This window comes from Schistocerca nitens, chromosome 5, assembly GCF_023898315.1.
Source record: "Schistocerca nitens isolate TAMUIC-IGC-003100 chromosome 5, iqSchNite1.1, whole genome shotgun sequence".
Lineage (NCBI taxonomy): Eukaryota > Metazoa > Arthropoda > Insecta > Orthoptera > Acrididae > Schistocerca > Schistocerca nitens.
Window position 1 is genome coordinate 371,925,033 of NC_064618.1, and position 22,080 is coordinate 371,947,112.

The 22,080-nt window shown below is 38.9% G+C and overlaps 1 protein-coding gene across 6 annotated transcripts in view; it reads right to left on the bottom strand.

The window, feature by feature from the left end:
* The window catches only part of LOC126260807 (protein phosphatase 1 regulatory subunit 12A), a 350,453-nt gene extending 349,642 nt beyond the window's left edge, over positions 1-811 (bottom strand). For all 6 annotated transcript variants that reach the window (XM_049958170.1, XM_049958169.1, XM_049958171.1 and 3 more), the window contains exon 1: positions 526-811. In XM_049958170.1, the coding sequence (XP_049814127.1) occupies positions 526-774 (249 nt within the window). In that variant the 5' untranslated portion in view covers positions 775-811. The remainder of the gene's footprint in view (positions 1-525) is intronic.
* Between the last annotated feature and the right edge of the window lie 21,269 nt (positions 812-22,080).

The following is a 22,080-nucleotide window of genomic DNA, read 5'->3' on the forward strand; positions in this document are numbered from 1 at the left end:
AACGTAACTCAGCTGTCAAGATGCCTGTATGACTAAATAAATTTATGCATACACTCTTATGGTGTAGATATCTGCTGACTGACACTACGATACCAAGAGGTAGAAATGTCTCTCAGAATAAAACAATTCATGTATGTAAACAAACAAGAAAAGTACTAGTCGCCGAGACACGCACTGATATTTTCTAATACTAGTAAAATCTTGCTGTCACAAGAAATGTGTGTACCTCAAGCAACGCTAACCTAATGTAAACATTGAACCACAAGTAGTGTTGCCACCTTGAGGACAACACAATTAGCTCACTGTTCTATATCTGCAGAATGTAATTTCACACGGATTCGAACCCTTGGAGAATACAAATCATAGTATTCATAGAAAGTTGTTTTAGTAGGACAGCTGTAGATTGTGTCAGCCATTTTGAAACGACCCACTTCAATAACAGTCAATTCATTATGATCTGGCTCACAATCACTAATAGGCATGACATTTTGAAATTCCACCAAATGGCGAGAGCGCGTCTGTTACCTGATGTAGCGCCGTCAGCCCATCTACGTTCGCTGTATCTATGTCTGCCCCTTTCTGTAGCAAACGGAGAACCTCTTCCTTGTCTCCGGCAGCACACGCAGCTAAAAACACACATCCCGCAGAAAATTGTATCTTCTTTTTCTTCCTGTTTGGTGTTCCAGGCACACGGTTCGTTTCTGATTCTTCCCAACGTTTCAATTGTTCAGCTCTTTTAAAGAGAGCTGAGTTCGACCTCGTCTCAATAGACATGACTACCTACACTCCCCATACGTTTGTGTAACTCAACATGGAGGGAGCGGTTAAGAAATAAACTCGCTGCAAATTATGCAATACACTGGCTCCAACTGGCGAGCCTAAGTCAAGGACTTTGCTTAACACATATCTGTGACGCGACAGCAGACACTGTTCACAACAGACTCGGCTGTGGTAAACCAGAACTCAATTCCTGTCTCAAATACTGGATATGAAACTGAACTCCACGTATCAAACAATTAATATGAAGCGTCGGCGAAAAAAAAACAGATAACTCGCATTTTTACAAGTTGAGTTATTGTATCAGATAGATTAAGACTAATTATATGCATCTGTTGACAGCTAAAACCTACAAAGAAAAAAAGAAAGAAACAAGCGTGTCCAGAGTAGCATTCAAAGTAGTTTTGCTGTAAGGGAAAACAACTGGGTTACGTCAATTTTTTCAGAGGAAGAAAAAACAGGCAAGTCAGTGATGACTCGTCCAGCACAGCACAGCAAACTGAATTCTGATGTAATCTCTCGCCTACAGTAAATTGGAGCTAAGTAAAAACAAAAAGAAAGTGAAATTAGGCATAAACTTTGCAAAAAAAGTATGCCTCCCAAATATAGCAACCAATTACATTTCCTTTAAGTGGCAACTTCGTTCAATATCCACGTTCTTACAGCAATCGAATCCTTTATTTATGTTTATCCTGAATGCATCGCAAAATTCCTTTTTCACTTCGTAACTTACGTCTTGGATGAGGACACTGAAGAGGATTATACAGGGTGTTGCAAGAGGAATGGCCAATATTCAGATATATTGTGGGAAAGATGATTCGAAACAAGACACTCGCAAACATACAATTTACAATGCATGCCAAGAGCTATAAGCAGTTGCTAGTAGAAGAGATGTGTTTCACACAGCGAAGATGAACAGGTGTTTTTACTGCTTGAGGTAAGCACATTAGAGCCCACCTTTAGTAGACAATTTTACCTTGCTTTGGTCCATACCATCTCTACCAAAATATGAAAAGCAAAGAGCTTGCAGTAGGAACATCTGTTCCACAGTAATGAAGATGAAGAAGTACTCATAGCTATTTAGCTATGCATTTTAGAGCCACGTTTAGTAGATTTTTTTGCTTCGATTGATCGTTCCTGTCATATCGCTGAATATTGACCATTTCTGCTGGGACATACTGTATATTTGTGGTTCTGTTGGTGGTCAAAATACAAACTTCAGTGTCTCCCCTTCATTTATAATGTGACTCTCAATCAAATTGAAGACCTGAAGAAGATAAACCTTACATTCTACGACCATGGCCATTCTTATTCAGAGTGTGATAAAAATGTTAGATTGTGGAATGCAAAGGCACTGACACAACACCAGAAGACTTCAAGAAAACGCACAAAGCAGCCAGATGTAGGCTATCCATTGTCTTTCTTGACTTTGGTCAGTGTTAATCAAGAAATAAAAAACATTGTTGAACTCAAATTACACTGCAAAATTCCCTTTCAAAATTCCGTCTATTAACTTATCATCTGAAAACAGCCACTGACGAATACTGAAATATCAAACAACTTATCACGAAGGAATGCAAACTGACAGAATGACAATGTCAACCAACGAATAGGCATCTTCAACTGCCTGTATCTGCTCATAATGGTGTATTTGACTTCAGAATTCCTTAATTTATTAGTGAACAATGACCTAATACTTAAACAAGAAATTAAAAACCCATGTTAGTGCCAAACAGCTACTCCTTGCTTGCTACACCTTTTTCCAAATACACATAAATTATGTAATAAAGCTGTTGAGTGAATCTACTGAAGATAGATGAGTGACTATTTGGCAGAAAAAGCTATTAGATGCATGTATGGCCTAAGAACAAACACTCTATGTATAGTGCATCGGTTATTTGATTGAACGTTGGGACTGAGAAAGATAAATATCTCCATAAATGAGTGATCTGAAGCCTAATAATGTTCATCAAAGCCAATATTTTAACTTAATAAAATCTAGCAATTCCTATGCAAATGAAATTAATACCCTCTATGTTTCCATGAAATTACATAAAAATGCTCTAACTATTTTAGCCATAAAGAGCAAAGATGTATTTTAAACATTACAACACTGAGAACTGAAATCTTTCTGTTTTGAGTAGAAATTAGTTTCATATAGGTTCTGATGTGATTTAGAATAAAAATCGTTTTCTTTATCCTTTTTTATATTACTTCCAGGGTGTCTCTTCGCAGTGTAAACCCAAGCTACGATTAATGTTGTTTTAGGAGATTCATGAAGAATCAGATACAACATGTCAGCTTTGACCAATGATCTCAGAAGTACGGTACGATGGACGTGGAACAATTACGGGCAAATTTTAAACACATTGTAAATCACGCATTGGACAAGTATGTGCCGAAAAAGTGGGTTATGGACGGAAAAGACCCACCATGGTTTAACAGCGCAATTTGGAGAATGCTCAGGAAGAAAAGGCAGTTGCACTCGCGGTACAAGAAAGATCAGGAGAATGAGGACAGGCAAAAGTTAGTAGAGATTTGTGCTGCTGTAAAAAGAGTGATGCACGAAGCATTCAACCACTACCACTGTCATACCTTAGCAAAAGATTTTGCTGAAAACCCAAGGAAATTCTGGTCTTACGTAAAATCGGTAAGCGGGTCGAAGGCTTCCATCCAGTCACTCACTGATCAGTCTGGCCTGGCAATGGAAGACAGCAAAACGAAAGCTGAAATTTTGAATTTAGCATTTGAGAAATCTTTCACGCAGGAGGATCGTACAAACATACCGCCGTTCGAGTGTCGTACAGATTCTCGTATGGAGGACATAGTGATAGACATCCCTGGGGTTGTGAAGCAGCTGAATGGGTTGAAAATAAATAAATCGCCAGGTCCTGATGGGATTCCAATTCGGTTTTACAGAGAGTACTCTACTGCATTGGCTCCTAACTTAGCTTGCATTTATCGCGAATCTCTTGCCCAACATGCAGTCCCAAGCGGCTGGAAAGAAGCGCAGGTGACGCCTGTATATAAGAAGGGTAGAAGGACGGATCCTCAAAATTACAGACCAATATCCATAACATCTGTTTGTTGGAGGATTCTTGAACATATTCTCAGTTCGAATATAATGAATTTACTTGAGACAGAGAAGTTACTGTTCACGCATCAGAACGGCTTCAGAAAGCATCGCTTCTGCAAAACGCAACTCGCCCTCTTTTCACATGATATTTTGCGAACCATGGATGCAGAGTATCAGACGAATGCCATATTCCTTGACTTCCGGAAAGTGTTTGACTCGATGCCCCACTGCAGATTCCTAACTAAGGTACGAGCAAATGAGATTGTATCCCAAGTATGTGAGTGGCTCGAAGACTTCTTAAGTAATAGAACCAAGTACGTTGTCCTTGATGGTGAGTGTTATCAGAGGTGAGGGTATCATCTGGAGTGCCCCAGGGAAGTGGGGTAGGTCCGCTGTTGTTTTCTGTTTACATAAATGATCTTTTGGATAGGATGGATAGCAATGTGCGGTTGTTTGCTGATGATGCTGTGGTGTACGGGAAGGATACAAGATGACTTGGTCAGGATTTCTGATTGGTGTAAAGAATGGCAGCTAACTCTAAATATAGATAAATGTAAATTAATGCAGATGAATAGAAAAAAGAATCCTGTAATGTCTGAATACTCCAATAGTAGTGTAGCGCCGGACACAGTCACGTCTACTAGATATTTGGGCGTAACATTGCAGAGCGATATGAAGTGGGATAAGCATGTAATGGCAGTTGTGGGGTTGGTGGATAGTCGTCTTCGGTTCATTGGTAGAATTTTGGGAACATATGGTTCATCTGTAAAGGAGACCGCTTATAAAACACTAATACAACCTATTCTTGAGTACTGCTCGAGCGTTTGGGATCCCTATCAGGTCGGATTGAGGGAGGACATAGAAGAAATTCGGAGGCGGGCTTCTAGATTTGTTACTGGTAGGTTTGATCATCACAGAAATGTTTCAGGAACTTGAGTGGGAGTCTCTAGAGGAAAGGAGTCGTTCTTTTCGTGAATCGCTACTGATGAAATTTAGAGAACCAGCATTTGAGGCTGACTGCAGTACAATTTTACTGCCGCCAACTTACATTTCGCAGAAAGACCACTAAGATAATATAAGAGAGATTAGGGCTCGTACACAGGCATATAGGCAGTCATTTTTCCCTCTTTCTGTTTGGGAGTGGAACAGGGAGAGAAGATGCTTGTTGTGGTACGAGATACCCTCCGCCACGCACCGTATGGTGGATTGCGGAGAATGTATGTAGATGTAGATGTAGTGGAAAAAGAGAAAGAAAAATAAAATGGACAGAAGTAATGTTAGAATGCAATACTTCAGTTGATTTATATGAGTTGTATTCTTCAGTTGACCCTGTTTTAGTGTAGAAAATTAATCTATAACATAAAGATAAAATTTGACAAAGATTTGTTTTTTTTTTTGCTATTAGACTTTGTAAAACACAAATTACTTCTCACAAGCTCAGAGATTAGGGGTTGCTGTTTAACATAAAATGGAACTCTGGAAAATTAAAAAAACAAAGAATCACCAAACCACGTGAGTGTTCACCTGCACAACTACTGGCCACATATACTAAGGAGAAGGTAGAGGAAAGATTTCTGAAATACATAAACAGACTTCAAGTAACACTAAAGTATTATTTAGTGAAAAAAACATGAACACTTGCATTACATTGTCCATCATGCACATAGGCAATGAAACTATTATATGAGTACCAATAATCCAGCAACTGCTGTACGTAACAAATCTGGTAATCTAATAATCTAGAAATCTGATAATCGGAATATCTGAGTCTCTGAATATTTGATAACATGAGTATGTGGTAATAATAAGTATGAGTCTCTGGATATCTAAGTGACTGAAACTAGGAGAATAGACTAGAACAGAATAGACCAATTGAATATTGCAGCTCCACCTTATATAGTCTTTCAAGGAGGTTCTGTACCTCACTAAGAGTAAATAATCTTTCAGCACTGGTCCAAAGCTTTCATATAAACTGCATGAAAGAATTAGTCTTATTAATAGGTATTAAAACGAGAAAAGGAGATGTCACAATGCACAATGTATTTCATTTGTAACAAAATAATAACTGTCCCAAGTCTATAAATAGTTCACACCCTTATGCAAATCGAGAACAATAGGGATATACAGATACAAAATCAAATGCGCACTCTTACAGGACTAGGTACAGGAATTCTTTGAATATTCCCTGTACTAGACTTACAAAAGTTCACAAAAACTTCATGCATGCAGGAAGGGCTCTTGCAAACAAATTAAGAAGTGGTAAAATGAAGTTAAATACGAAAAATTTCACAAAGATTATAGAATTGTGACTGAAAGAAAGAAGCTTTCTATAGTGTTGATGAAGTTATGTAGGAGATCTTGTAATTTAATTATAACCAAATGTCTGTAACTTTTTTATCCACGAATTTAATTATAAATGAACAGTTTCCATCCTTAATTGTTAAGAGAGTGGGCAGAACCATTTTATATAGGTAGTGTAACCCAACTTAATGTAATGTAATTATAAAATTATCCAGTTGCATACTGTACAATAAAACCTGCATTTCAAAAACACAAAAGGCCAGTATTACACTATCATATTTCTTTGATATGACCAAATATTCGCCAAATTTCTTTGACAAAGATCTTTGACATGTCACTAGAAAGGGATATTACAGTGTCATCATATTTTTCGTCAAAGCTCAAGGTGACTGACCATAACAACTTGTTATTATCCACAGTAACTGTGTGTTCCGCAATTGCAGTGTGTAAACATTTGGAAGAGAAGTGGGGAACAAAAAGGAAACCTACCTGAGTGAAGCTGTGGGTTTTACAATGAGACGATAAAAGCATTCAACAAAATTTGTTACCTGAGCTTCTAGTGGAGAATGTCAAGTCGTATATACCAGGTGATCAAAAAGTCATTATAAATTTGAAAACTTAATAAACCTCGGAATAATGTAGATAGAGAGGTGAAAATTGACACACATGCTTGGAATGACATGGTATTTTATTATAACAAAAAAACAAATTCACAAAATCTCCGTCAGGTGGCGCTGGACAGCAAAACACCAGTGCCTGCGCATGACAATCGCGTATAAAAGGAGCTGTAATGAGAGAGAGAATCTCCCACTCCCTCCTCCTGAGCGGCTTCCCCCTCCTACTCCCCCTCCATCTCTTGTGCCTCCTTTCAGTGTCTCTGCACTCCCTCCTGCCCTGTCTTCCCTCTTCCTCTCCCGCCCCACGTGTCGCCTGCCTCTTCATGAACCCACTAAGGCCCCTCCTCTCTTCATCCTGCCGCTTCCCCAGCTGCCGCATGCTCTCCCCTCCTTTTCCATCCTCTCTGGCCTTCTCCCTCGGCAGGTCCCACCTGGCAGTTTTATTCTTCGTTGTGTGTGCTCCAAGTGGGTTTTAAGTGTGTTGTTCCGGAGTGTTTTTACTACTGTGGCCGACTTTTAACCTGTGCCTGCGCATTCAGTGTCTGCTCTGTGTTTTAAGAATCGCCAACTGTGTTTTTAACTTTCTGGTGACTTTTTTAACTGTCCCCCATGAACGTCTCCATGTCAGTGTATATTTTACCTCCATTTTCTCCCCTTACTCTGTTTTATGTTCCCCTTTTTTATCTCCTTATGTATGTATCATTTTATTCTTGTTTTAGTTGTAGTGTCACTCGGCTGAAGAGCGGCGGATTGTGCCGCTGACAGCCCTCCCCTGCCCATATGGGGCAGGGGAATGAAATCACAATAAAGAAAAAAAAAAGAGAGAGAGAATCAGATGCGCCAGCAGTCGCAGCATGTTGACGTTACCTGAAAAGGCGCTTTTATTGAAGCTGTATTATCAGAATGGGAAATGTGCTAGTTCAGCATTATGATCCTATCGCCATAGGAAGGGGATTCGAACGGGTAAAGGTCCATTGACAAATGCAGCTGTGGCGAGAATGATTTCGAAGTTTGAAGCCATGGGTTGTTTAGACGATAGACCCCATAGCGGGCGACCGAGCACAAGGCGATTTAGTGAAGCGGAGGGCATTTGCGGTGTGGGCGTTTCAAAAGATGGCGGAAGATGACGATTGGTTGAGTAACGTGTTGTGGTCCAACGAAGCTCATTTCACGCTCCGAGGGTCTGTCAACGCCCACAACTGCAGAATTTGGGCTACCGAAATTCCGAGAACTGTCGTGGAAATTCCATTGCACGACGAGAAAGTCACGGAATGGGTTGGATTTACCACATCTACCGTTATCGGACCTTTTTTCTTCGATTAAATGCGTGATTCTGGTTTTTTAACTGCTACCGTGATGGGTGAGAGGTACGCCGAAATGTTACTGAATCGCATCATCCACGGCCTGGCTCAGAAACACCTGCTGGAATGTACAATGTTTATGCAGGATGGCGCTCCACCCCATATTGCTAGACGCGTCAAAGACCTCTTGCGCGCGTCGTTTGGTGATGATCGTGTGCTCAGCTGCCACTTTCGTCATTCTTGGCCTCCCAGGTCCCCAGACCTCAGTCCGTGCGATAATTGGCTTTGGGGTTGCCTGAAGTCACAAGTGTATCGTGATCGACCGACATCTCTAGGGATGCTGAAACACAACATCTGACGCTAATACCTCACCATAACTCCGGACAACTCGACTACAGCTATTGTTGAGGGATGATGGTGGATATATTGAGCATTTCATGTAAAGAACTCATCTTTGCTTTGTCTTACTTTGTTGTGCTAATTATTACTATTCTGATCAGATGAAGCGCCATCTGTCGGACATTTTTTGAACTTTTGTATTTTTTTGGTTCTGATAAAACCCCATGTGATTCCAAGCATGTGTGTCAATTTGTACCCCTCAATCTACATTATTCCGTGATTTATTCAGTTTTCAAATTTATACTGACTTTTTGATCACCCGGTATATTACTTAAGAATGGATGAGAATACTCAGTGAAATTTTTTCTCATAACACAAAGAACAAGACACACTTAAGAACTGCTATATCTGTAGAAAACAGGCTCACAGTAGTACTCTGATTTCTTGCTACAGGAGAGAGTTTCTCTGGCTTGAGTACAGCACTTAAATACCACAGAGCACATTAACTAAAATAATACCTAAAACGTGTGAAGCAATTTATAAAGCACCAAAAGACTAATATCTGAAGGTAAAAAAAGTCCAATACACTTTACGTGCATTAAGAACTATTCTTATTGTAGATCAAAGTAATAATTACATTTTCTGTCCCACAACTACAAAGGTAATAGAAATGTATGAATCTGATGAGGCGGTTTACAACGTGATGCATCCTGAGTACAAAAATAGATTAAGAAGACTGGAGAGCTTCGAAAATTTATATATATGTGTTGTAGGGTGTCTTCCTCCTGTATATCATCTTGCTGGAAGGCTGCCTTGATGTATGCAGAGGTGGATGGTTGGTGCTGTGGAACTGTCGCCTGCAGCATATCCCACCTGTCCATCACAACACGATTTAAATCCTGCAGAGTTCCAGCTGCGAATACTTTACCACCAACATTTTACATCTCCCGCAGTTCAGCTGTGATTTGGGTGGCAAAGGCACTATACCGATCTTCCTTGGCAGGGTGGGGCTGATTTTTGCTTGTATCAGTCACAACCTTCAACGTTTCGGTGGCCTCCACAAGTACGTTTGTCGTCATTTTTCTTCTCTTTGTGGGAAGCCGCTCATGATGCTGGGGATATAGCTGTGGCTCACTGCAGGCGGCATCAGTCTCTTCTTGAGACAAGTACTGAGCCTCTATTTCACTCTATGAAATACAGAAATGAAAGCCATTAGTTACATACTACATTACATATACATAAATTTTATTTACAGGTACCCACAAGCAGAGAAGTGTGGAAGCAAATTGAAAATTATTTCAAGGAAAAGTGGAACATTTTATAACACTTTAGCAGCACTGGACAGAAACCATGTTCGCATTAAATGTCCACAAGCTAGTGGATCTCATTTTTTCAATAATAAATTCTTTAACCGTATAATTATATTTGCTGTGGTAGATACTACTTACAAATTCTTGTAAGTTGATGTAGAAACTAATGGGTGTGTAGGTGATGCTGGAGTGTTTTCGATAAGCAAACTACAGGAGTGTCGTATTGATCGATCTATTCTGAATATTCCTGAAGGCAGAAAGCTTTGGAACACAAATCATACAACTCCAATGGTTGTCCTGGCAGATGATGCTTTTCCTCTGAGCTACAACATTTATAAAGCCATACCCCTTAAAGAGAATTAGTGAGAAAGAAAAGGTTTTTAATTACAATTCATGAGGAAGAAGATTAGTGGAAGACGCTTTGGCATTCTTGCCAGTCGTTTCAGAATTTTTCTTATTAACATTAATCTGCCTCCAGAAAAAGCTACTACACTTACAGTGGGTGCATGCACACTGCGTAACTTTGACAAAGAAATAAGATAGTGAAACTTCCTGACAAATTAAAACTGTGAGCCAGAAGTTTCATATCAGTGCACACTCCGCTGCAGAGAGAAAATTTCACTATGGAAACATCCCCCAGGTTGTGGCTAAGCCATGTCTCCACAGTATCCCTTCTTCCAGGAGTGCTAGTTCTGCAAGATTTGCACGAGAGCTTCTGTGAAGTTCGGGAGGTAGGAGACGAGGTACTGGCGGAAGTAAAGCTGTGGGGACGGGGCGTGAGTCGTGCTTGGGTAGCTCAGATGGTAGAGCACTTGCCTACGAAAGGCAAAGGTCCCAAGTTGGAGTCTCAGTCCAGCACACAGTGTTAATCAGCCAGGAAGTTTCATATCAGCGCAGACTCTGATTCAGAGCAAAAATTTCATCTGGAAATGTGATAGTGTAGTACCGACCTAATAAAAGTGAAAAAACATAATATACATGTATGAAATTATATGGTATCTTATGCAGGTTGAAACCTGTCTTATGAGCTAATGAGTAAATCACAATGAATGCAGTTATCTTATATTCATTACAATCTAATTGGAATAATTTCATTCTTTATTCTAGTTCTCCTTCCAGTTTCCAGGCTGACATGTAAAGAATTGCAAAGTGTAATTTATTTTTTCCATCCAGGTGCAGTGAAGTTCTTGAGTCAGCTGCCACGCAGCTAAATACATGTGATATGAGGGCTATCACTGTACTATCACAACCACAAATTCGTTTAGTCGTGATTATTATGGAATTATTGCATGTTTTGCTTGACTTACTTGCATCTTTCCTCTTACTGCATCTTTGGAAATTACTTCAGTCTGGGAACTCTCTGGATACCAATAATACTATTTCCAAATTTGGTGCCCCAAAAATATTTACTTTATGGAATAAGAAGAATATTATGTTCTTATGTATTTATGTAATCACATTTCAAGTATTCAAATCGCTTTTCTCGAGTTTCATAAAAATTGGCATACCTGTTTCTTTCTCCTAACCCTTCATATGATATATTGTTTTACATCTTCACAGCACTTATATTAGTTTGAAAAACATACAATTTGCTAAAATTTACATTGCTATTTCAAGTTCATTAGGATCCTCAACAACATGTTTCGTGTAATCAGATTCTCTTTTAAATGTACAACTTTATAATTACAAAATGTTTTCTAAAATCTGAGAAAAAACACTACTGCTTCAGCAAACAATATCATTATTGCACTAATATCATTAGATTTACTTCAACATTGTTCATACATAGAATGTGTATAACAAATTATTTGTAATCTTCTCTACACATTTAACAAACAAAATTCATTTTGACATAATTACATGAGTGTCATGAGATGAGAAAAAATATTGTGGTTTCCATTAATATTTTATTCAAGTATTATATAGAAGGCTTTCACACAATCAGAACTTTTTGCCTTGTGCCAATAAATTTAGATAGTCCTGAAACAAAGAGTTGTCTATGTGAAATCAATGAAAATATTAACTTTGTGAGCATTTTTTCAACTGTTCTCAGCCGATATGATACAAGTCCATACATTATTATAAAACAGGTAAAATAATAAACCTTTACTTTCGTTACATAGTATACCACACAACTGAGAATCAGTTCCCAAGGAAACATTAATGAAAGCCTTACAGTAGAGAGTGTCTCATGCCAGTAGAATACATAGCTGCATTGAAATTTCGGACCTGATAGTGATGTGAAGAGACTAGCTGCTGTACACACTTGACAGCAATGACTGATGAGCAGCTGATGCAGAACTTTATGTTTCATGGAATGTGATTGTATTTGTAAGTTTAAAATTCATAAAATTTTCCTCATTTTGGTCCCTTGGTTATCTCCATGCTCTGAATGAATTAGCTAGTATACTAAAGTAGCTAACTGCTTTTAATGGGGTAAATGTTGTGCTTATTTCATTTCTGTTGTGCTGAAGAACTTTCGCCTGACAGGAGGAAAGCCTGTGATTGCTATTTTTATAATACATACGAAATGTGATCCTAATTGTAGAACTAGTCTCAAGATTAAACACTAGTCGACCTTTACTGTCATGTATGTGATCAATGCCAATTATCATCATGTATAAAATATCTAGAAATATATTATGGTATTTAAGTTTATCCTGCAAAATTAGTACAGTAAGAGCATACAATATGCTACTGCATATTAAGAATTATTTTAAATACATTTAACATAACTAAGTCTGAACAGGCCTCGGAAGACCCAGTGGTACTGACCAACCGCCATGTCATCCTCATTTGATAGGTGTCACTGGATGTGAATATAGGGAGGCATGTGGTCAACACACCACTCTCCCAGCCATTGTCAGTTTTTGTGACCGGAGCTGCTACTTCTCAGTAAAGTAGCTCCTCAATTGGCCTCACAGGGGCTGAGTGCATCCCACTTGCCAACAGCCCTCGGCATTCTGGACAGTCACCCATCCAAGCACTAGCCAAGCCCAACAGTGCTTAACTGTGGTGCTCTATCGGGAACTGGTGTTAGTGGTGTGGCAAGGCAGTACGACTTAAATACATTTATACAGATTTTTTGAATGAAATTATTTCTGTGTGCTCATAAATTACTATAATGTTGTGAAACTCTTTGTCTAAAGCAAGAGGAAAATGCTTTAATTTTATAAATATTTCTCTTTCAGCATGTGGTGTACACCACCAAACTCCCATATTTTTATAGGCATCTGTGTCAGTGGTAAGGTGATTTATTGAACATATTCATGCTATCGATGTTAAAAACCATTATATTTATTAAGTCTGAAAACACAAACATAAAACAACAGAAATAGAAACAAGGAATAATAAAGAAAGCAACTGAAATGAGAAAAAGGAAGTGATATGGGCAACTGTAGCATACAGCTTAGCTGCTGCTTTTAGTATCCAGGAACATGTGCAGTCAGATGTTCAGCAAAGCCGATCTGTAACATCAACAAAACCAGGCATTTCACTGGCATGATATACTTCCATTTATTCTCTGATAAAATTTGCTGTCAACAGTCCATTAGTGATAGAGATATTCACAACTGCAACACTGGAGGGGAAAAATGGTCTGCATTACTCTTTAATGAATCTGACCATGTTACAGAAAGGAGTGAAATATGCAGCTGTGAAAAACTTTGACAGTCTACTCATGGAAATACAATGTCTGACAGATAGCAGAAGTGTTTTCTAATGTAGATTAAAGATCTCTTCTACAAAGCTATTTTACACCACAAAGGAATTCCTGAGTGGAGATAATTAGTTATTTTCAATGTAAACACCCTTAAATGACCAGACTGTAGGCATACAAATATTATATTTTTATTTTTTGTTCTCTACAGGTGTTACTTTTCACATTATGACATTTGTAATGTCTTTGATCTAGTGAACAAGTAATTGACTAATTTGTAATTAAACTGAAATCAGTCACTAGCACATAAAACTCATATTTTCTGACATTACACTGATATAATAATGTCAAACATAATATACTATTTGGCTTTCTAGGCTGCTATATTTTATGTGTAATTAAGTGTGGCGCCCTTTCTACTCTGAATTTAATGTCAATAAGAAACATTCATACCGATATCAAAACTAATTACCTCGAAAGTTATTAGAAAAACTCATTTGTCATAGTTTCACAACCTGACAAACAAATTCTGTAGTTATTTCCAACACATTGCAAGCTATTGCACTGCAAGTAGCACAGCAGGGGTCACCGTATCTGCTCATTGCAAAAGGAGCAACTGTTCCTTGAGAGATGAATATTAGAATTTTTTCATCATCGAGTCCATTAGTGACAATACATGAACATGGGACTGAGAAGGTTAGAGAAAGGAAACTAAACTTAGCCTTTTCAAAAAATCCAATGTGACATTCGCCAGATGTTACCTCATGAAACTATATGAATCCAAAATTCCAGTTAGGAATGTTCTTCATAGGGGTACAAATTATACATTGCACAATACATGTGTCATAAAACTAGTTCTGTGCCTGTGGATAAAGACATAATGATTACATCTGAAGTAATAGTAGAAAATTTATAGGAAGTGAATGAAATATATTGGGTTTAGCAAAATCACTTGTTTGTTTGTGAGTGACAAGCATCAGTTTGGAGAGTTCTAAAAATTTACAGCAACTCTGTAGATATTAGTATATTTAACACTAGTATGCAACTCATACTCAGTTACTGTTTGAATGTGTGATATTGTCATGACAGCAGACAGAAGGGAGAAAAAGTAGTAATTCAGACATATGCTGCTATAGACTGCCAAATGGTTCTTAAGCCAGAACAAGAAGTTACACATATATTCCAGCTGCATACATTCAAACCTCTGGAGGAATTATAGTTTTTCTTTCGTTAAGTGAGAAAGTGTCGAGATCCAACATTTGGCACTGCTGGAAAAATAGTCTCAACACCTCTACTATATATGAAAATCGAGAGATTTACACAGAGAAGTGTAAACTCATTTCCCCTCTGTCGGTCTGTGACTGTAATTGACAAAGAAAACACGATTAATTGTACACCAACCATTACTCTTCCACATATACAACAGTGGGTAACCAAAAAATGCATATTTCAGCAGTAGTGGCAAACAGAAACAGAGTAGAAAGGATTTTGTGCTCATGTTTGTAGATTTCAAAGAATCCTCTGATTCAGTAGATACACCGAGACTGTTCCAAACTTTGGAAGAGATGAGTATGGACAGAAGTTTCAGTGAGCTGGTTAAACATAGCCAACACAACAGCGAAGGTCAAGTTAGAAGGAAAGTTGTCAGAGAACTTCAGGACCCAAACTGAAGTAAGATACGGAGACAAACAATCCTCCACGTTCTTTACACAATATCTTTGGTAAGGTGATCGAGGAACGGTGGCTAGAGAAGGAAGGACTGCCATTGGCAGACTATGTATTATCAGAATCATTGGAAGAGGTGATTAATCAAAAGAGCCAGCTCCATATACAAGTGGTTAAAGCAGTTTTACAGAGCACTCTCGAGAAGACACATTATATAACGAATATTAAGACAGTTCCTAATGAATAATATTATGAGAGAATATTGAAGTACTCAGAAGAGTGTGTAGAAATTGATATGACAGAAAAAGAAGCTATGGGAATATGGAAAAGCATGTGAAGGTGGCATAAAAGTTCACTATGAACATCTACAATTAAAATACTACCAGACAGTGATCCAACATGAAGCACTGTATGCAGAAGAAAGTCAGGACCTTATAATAACAGATTCCTTAAATGGGTAGGATTTATGGAACAAAGGATTCTCAGGAGGATAGTGGGACCTGGAAGAACAGGAGATATTCAGTATAGAAGACAAATGAATCAAGAACTCTACAAACAATTAAAATGGATACTGGACGGCATTAGCAAAAGAAGGATTATATTCTTTTGATACGTCCTTAGCATGGAGCAGGAGAGGCTGACATATCAAATAATGAATTTGCTTATGAACAAGAGAACCCAAGTATGCAAGATCCAAGGGACACAAAGTGATCAGAAAGAAATCGGAACACTTGAAACAGATATTTACAGCAGGATGACGTTCAAATCAAAATCTGGGTTTGCCGTAGGTTACTAGGATGGAATTGGATCCAGGAAAAAGGCATGAAAAACAAAAGAACAGAAAAGGCTGCAAAACATGAAAATGAAAACATAGTGGACCATGGTAAATGCAAGAAGAAAATAAACTGATACCACTTGTTGTGGTCCTCAAATGGCCAACATAAAGAAGTTCCCATCACAAAATATTCTGTAATTTACACATCTTGGTCCTTCTAAAAAATCACTGAGTTTTGTGTTGAGCTGAGGAATTTTGTATTTGCTCATTTTGAGAGTTATAATTATATGTCTCTCAGCACAACTAGATCTGTCAGTCATATTTCTAATTGTCATTGTCTATTTGAAGATGACTTTGAAGTATTTGATGAACTGTTCCATTTTCTGTGGATATTATTCACTTCTCGTACTTAATTTCAATATTTGCCTCAGTGCAAATGGTATCTTATCCCGCGAATCAACCTTCAAGGACGTTGCACGCAGTGAAGTTGATTTCACCTTCCGGTTAGGGAAATCTTGCGGCAGTGGGCCCATTGCAGCGGTGTCACCTAGCTGAAACACTGTTCCGCTAAGTTCTACAATTTGCTGTCTGAGGTTGATTTTAGCGTGATGTTTATTCAGGAAATCCAGTCCTAGGATCGCGTCGTACCCGTCAGTTACCTTTGTTACCACTTCTACATCTTCCTGAAATTGTACACTGTGAATATAGAAAATCAGCGATGTACATCCTAATGACTTCACTGTACCTCCTCCTACTCCACTAATCTATACCTTGGAGGGTCATGTTTCTTTTCTCTAATACATTCATTACTTACTATTGATACGTTTGCGCCTGTATCCACTAGTCTCCTTGCCTATTTATCCTGTATGGTAGCAGATAAGCAGCATTCCGCCTTCACATTCGCCTTAATAGCATGAAATTTTATTGGGAACGCCTGGCGGCGGCTCTGACATTCCCGTTTGAGTTTAACTAATTTCTATTTCCAAAATCTTTCTTAGATCTGCATTCCTTGAATGTGTGACCTATTCTTTGACAATTCGTGCATTTAGGTTGTCTGCAATTTTTTACTATATGGCCCTGTCGATCGCACTTAAAACATCGTACTCCTGCTGAAAATACATTTCGCTTCTCCTTGTATCTGGTGGCAATGTCTATTTCTTCGAAAGCCGTCGCCACAGATACAGCTTCTGCTAAATTTTTAGGAAACTCTGCCCTGACACGACGGGACGTTTCAGGAGGTAACCCACGTAAAAATGTATCTAGAGCTCTATCATCTGCCTCTTGTAAAATAACTTTATTTGCTTCATCACTAGTTGTCAACTGATAGGTGTTAATATTAACTTTCCTAATCCTATCTACAAAGCTTTCTAACGACTCGTTTTGCCTCTGAGTGATAGAGTTTAATTTTTCCCTATAAAATCTACAGCTGTTCTGTTTTTGAAAACGTTTAAGCAATCCTTTCTTCAATTCCTCAAATGTTGGAGCATTCCGTAATTCTTCATGGTATAATACGTGTGCTTTAGCCTCTCCTAGCAGTCTTAACTTTGTCATTTGTAAGAGCTGTTCATCTGACCATGATCCTAACTTTGCAGCTGCTACTAAATCATCAAAAAAGGCTGTTATGTCCTCGCCAGGTTTTCCTGAAAAAGGAGTTACTAAGGCTGCTGCTGAGGAATCTAGGGTGGGAGGGATTAAACTGGTTGCCTAACGTCACTCAACTGTTTAAATAATGCATTATTATCGTTTTTAAGCTGTGCTATCTGATTAACTAAGCTCTGAATAGCTTCCTCAGTAGAAACCGCTTGTGATGCTGAATCTGACTTTGTACGATTTCGTGTTATCATTTTACAAACTGTTAGTTACACAATCTTACCACACTGAATGAAAAGGATGTTTAAATATTTTCGACAAACTCTTAAAATTATGAGAGAGAATACACTTCTAAATAAAGAAAATATTACGCTGATATGCAAACCTCTATACTTTCACACATTAAACAATACTTACTGTGGACCTTTAGTGACTGTCATTCACACCTCATATTGAGCCAAGGGTTTTTTCTCTGACACCAAATGTTACAGTTGTGATACTAAATGTAACTGGGTTTTCCCTTTTGATGCTAGTCAATTGTCAGGATGAGCATTCTAAAGCATTATGTCAGGGTGAAAATACTAATTTAATTAATTTTTCTCTCCTAACAACATGTGGGCAGGGTGGGTTCTTCCTTGGCTTGGGTATGAGGTCGAATGAAACATCATTTTTACATAAGATAACTTTTATTGAAGATTTGTACAACTGTTTCTTACTCGATGTTCTGGCTCGGCAGCGGCGGCGGCGGCGTCTGATTACGCGTGGCAGTGTGTATCTCGTGTCGCCGTCTCGCCCAGCTGACTGGAGACGCGCAGCGCGAGGTGGCCCGTTTAATTATTGCGAGCGAAGTCGTGCATCGGATGATGATACCTTGGATGTGGCGTCCCAGTGTTTCTCTTCTCTAAGCGGCCGCGTGTGTTGTGCGTCGGCCAGCGTAGCGGCGCGGCGGGGGAAGGCCAGTGTCCTGGACTCGAACCACGGACTCCCGCTTGCCAGTCTTCGGCTGTCAGATCTTCATCCCAGCTCACAGGTGACTGCTGATGTGAGGCCATCTCCTTCCCATCTTCACGAGTCACCCGGGTATGTAAAAATCAGGCTTCAAATACCTTTAAACTGCTGTCTTCTGGCGCCGCGGCTGCTGCTTGCTATTCCATTACAGCAGTGGACTTGGTGCGTCTGTGCATGATGCAGTCTCTTCTTGCATGACGGTCTTCAGCACCGAAACTGACTGAAAACTACTGCTACGCTTCTTCACTTCTTCGTCTTCTTCATCTCTTGTCTGTCAGGCCCACTGCGTCTCGCGTATTTATTCACTTCAGTTCACTGGAGGTGAACGATTCACGGTCATTGCCTCTTCTGTCAAGTTGAGAAGCTTCTCGAAGAATCTTCCTAAAGTCAGTCATTGGCTCATGGAATGTAGGCGAGGGCCTTTGATCATATGTGACGACTGAGAAACACGTGAGCCGGTCGGGCGATGCCCTGACGGCTGAATCGACAGCACCCGCTTATGTGGAACTTGCTGACTTCACGGTCATTGTCTCTTCTGCTCTGCTGTTCTGCCCGCTGTTTGCCAGTATGTAATTCTCTAAACTAAACCAAGTTTTTCATTTATATTCTAATTTCTACTTCACTTTGATTTCACTAATTTTTATACTTAAGTACCACTCAACATATGTTCATCCAATTCTCTTGACACAGCCAATGATTGCTAATCTGCTGCATTTTCAAACATCACTGGGAATCTCTATTTCCATTTGGTATTATGGCCACTTCTGAAGTTAAATCTATTGTCTAGAGAACACCACATAATTATTTGATCTCTTTGATCGACTTTCTATGTGTGCTTTCTGCTCAAAATTAGAGTTGTCATGCATAGAGTTAGTCTTAGATAACAACACAGTTGTATCATGCAAATCTTGTTGCAAATATTGGAGATGACTGGATTGTTTCAGGGTGGCAAGTTTCATTCAAGTGGTTGTTTTCATGTTAGACAATGAAGAAGTAGTGGACAGATATCAATGACATTTCCCAGTCCTCATTTGTATTTGCTGAATCTCCTTTTTTTCTAAAGTGTGAATTAAAGATTTTTCCACTCACCTGAAACGTTTTCCATTTGCTAAATGTCTTGCATAATTGTAGTAGTTTTATGTACATTATTTTGTCTGAGTGTATTAATCTTTTTGGTGGTTTCTTTTTAAATCACATACATTAAGTTGATTTTTGAACTGAACATTCTTCATTATTCAACCAGTCTTTGCCTTGGTGACATAGTCCAATAATAGCATACTGCTTTTGAGGCCTATCTGAATGAGCATATATCAGGAGTGCACAAAAAATAGCTGCAGTTTCGTTGGATGAAATCATGCTTTTGAGATAATTAGGGGCATCTACGAGATTTGTAAGAAACATGGCTGGACAACATCTAACTTTGTTAATAATATACTGTTGGATGAGAGTTGTGGGATTCCAACTTATACAAGTTGTGGAAATGAAAACTGCAATCTCGATAGGCCACAGCCCTAAAAGTATGAATTCCAGTATTTACTAACAAGCATGTCTCCTTACACCAGGCATTACAATACCTTCTCCCAAACAACCGCCAGTCAAATGTGTACTTTTCATGCCAGTTTGATGTTTGTTGTATGCCACCTTCATAGTATTTAAAATTTAAGGATCAGAAAACCCATTAAGTTTATTCTTCTGACGTTTCCCTAAGCTGGATTCAAATGAACACATAGTGATCGAAGCACCCCAGCACAGAAATTAATGGTTTTAGTTTTATTTTCAGTACATCTCATGAGATGTCAGAGGAGATTTTTAACTACTGGAGCAATTAATAGCAGCAAGAAGAAGTATCTTAAAGTGTATTGCAATTTGTAAAAGAGGGAGAAAATCTAAAGGTAAAGCTTGTAATTGAGGCAAAAGTCAATAAAACTATAGTTTCACCACTGATTGTCTGAATGGCTGAAATATAAACATTTTCCATGTTCTCACTTTTCGCAGTGTTTTTGTGGAAATGGAGTGCACATTTCCGCAGAGTGAAGTTAAAAGATAGTGACCATCCTACTGGACATAGAGCTGGAATGATAATGTAGCACATTCTTCATAGTGGACAATAAAGCCACAAATTTATTATGGGCGTATTGATTCAGATCTCAATTAATACAACCTAAGCCGAAGAATGGCTTCTTCATTTAGTGTTATAGTTGTAAAATTGTAATACTGGAGCAAAGGGTTTGACCAATGTGATGTTGGTGGAGTTTGAAATTGTAGTCTTTCAGACCCTTCTGTAGAAGGGCGTGTCTGGAGAGACCAAGAGCGAAATCCCAAAGGCGCAAAACTTTTGACCGACAGACATACAGAAGGAGATAATAACCATTTTGAAGGGGCTTCATGGTGTCTCCATAATACAGTTTATAGAACATTTAATTTACTTGAAGCACTGATGGAGCACGCTGTCAACTGAATGCCATAGAATGGTGAAGTCATCGACAGAGTAACCCAGCAGACTCAATGTCTAAATCGAAAAAAATTCCATAGCAGTTGCTGTAATGAGAATAGCTTTCTGTTGGCATCCAAACAGCATCTCGCTGGAATAATCAAATCGATCTGCAGCCTAGAGTGGCTGTATTTATACGTCACTGTAGTTCAGGCCATGGTGCCACTTCCTAGCTATGACAAAGAGCAGTGCCACTGGCAGTGGTCACAACTGATGAAGTTTAGTGACAATATCGAAATCAACAGTGTCTGTACTAGTGGGAGTTATAATATCATTCTACCTGTAGTTGAGACACATGAGGATAAATTTCTGGGCTTATGCCAAGAGATACAACACTGTTACTTCTGTTGCAAGGGAAAGAAGGCCATCTCCTCATACGAAAGTATTGTGGGTTATGAAATGTCTGAGTGATAAGGATGAGCAAGAAGTAATGTAGTAAGGTTACTGACAGTATCTGGGTGTGCTTTTAGTAACAACCAAAATAGTGTTCCAACTGTTTTACGGCATTCAAACTACTATGGAAGTCACTTGTTATTTCGACTGTACTCAATCCAACATAACAGCTAAAAGTGCCATTATTACAATAGTAGTAGGGTAAATCCGATTCTGGGACATTTTTTAATGTCAAATTGACATGCAAATTAATTGAACTGTGACAGCTGATTGATTTATGACCTTAACCTATTGTTCTGCTAAGTGGCTTTTCATTTAGCCCCTAATGTTCTCCCCCTATCAACCTCTTGTTCTGTTAATTGGTTTATGACCTCCTGGGGATAATCCATTTTGTCCACAGCTCGTGGTCGTGTGGTAGCGTTCTCGCTTCCCACGCCCGGGTTCCCGGGTTTGATTCCCGGCGGGGTCAGGGATTTTCTCTGCCTCGTGATGACTGGGTGTTGTGTGATGTCCTTTGGTTAGTTAGGTTTAAGTAGTTCCACGTTCTAGGGGACTGATGACCATAGATGTTAAGTCCCATAGTGCTCAGAGCCATTTTTGATAATCCATTCTTCTGAGAAACCCCCACTTCTCCCCCTCCCCCTCCCCCTCCACATCCCCAACCCTTCCAGGAAAGCCACTCGCAGATACAACCACATCTTTGATAACAAATTAATGGACTAATTACATAAGTCGATAATTTAATTAATCCCTCCCCCTCTGGAGAATCCCCATCCTCA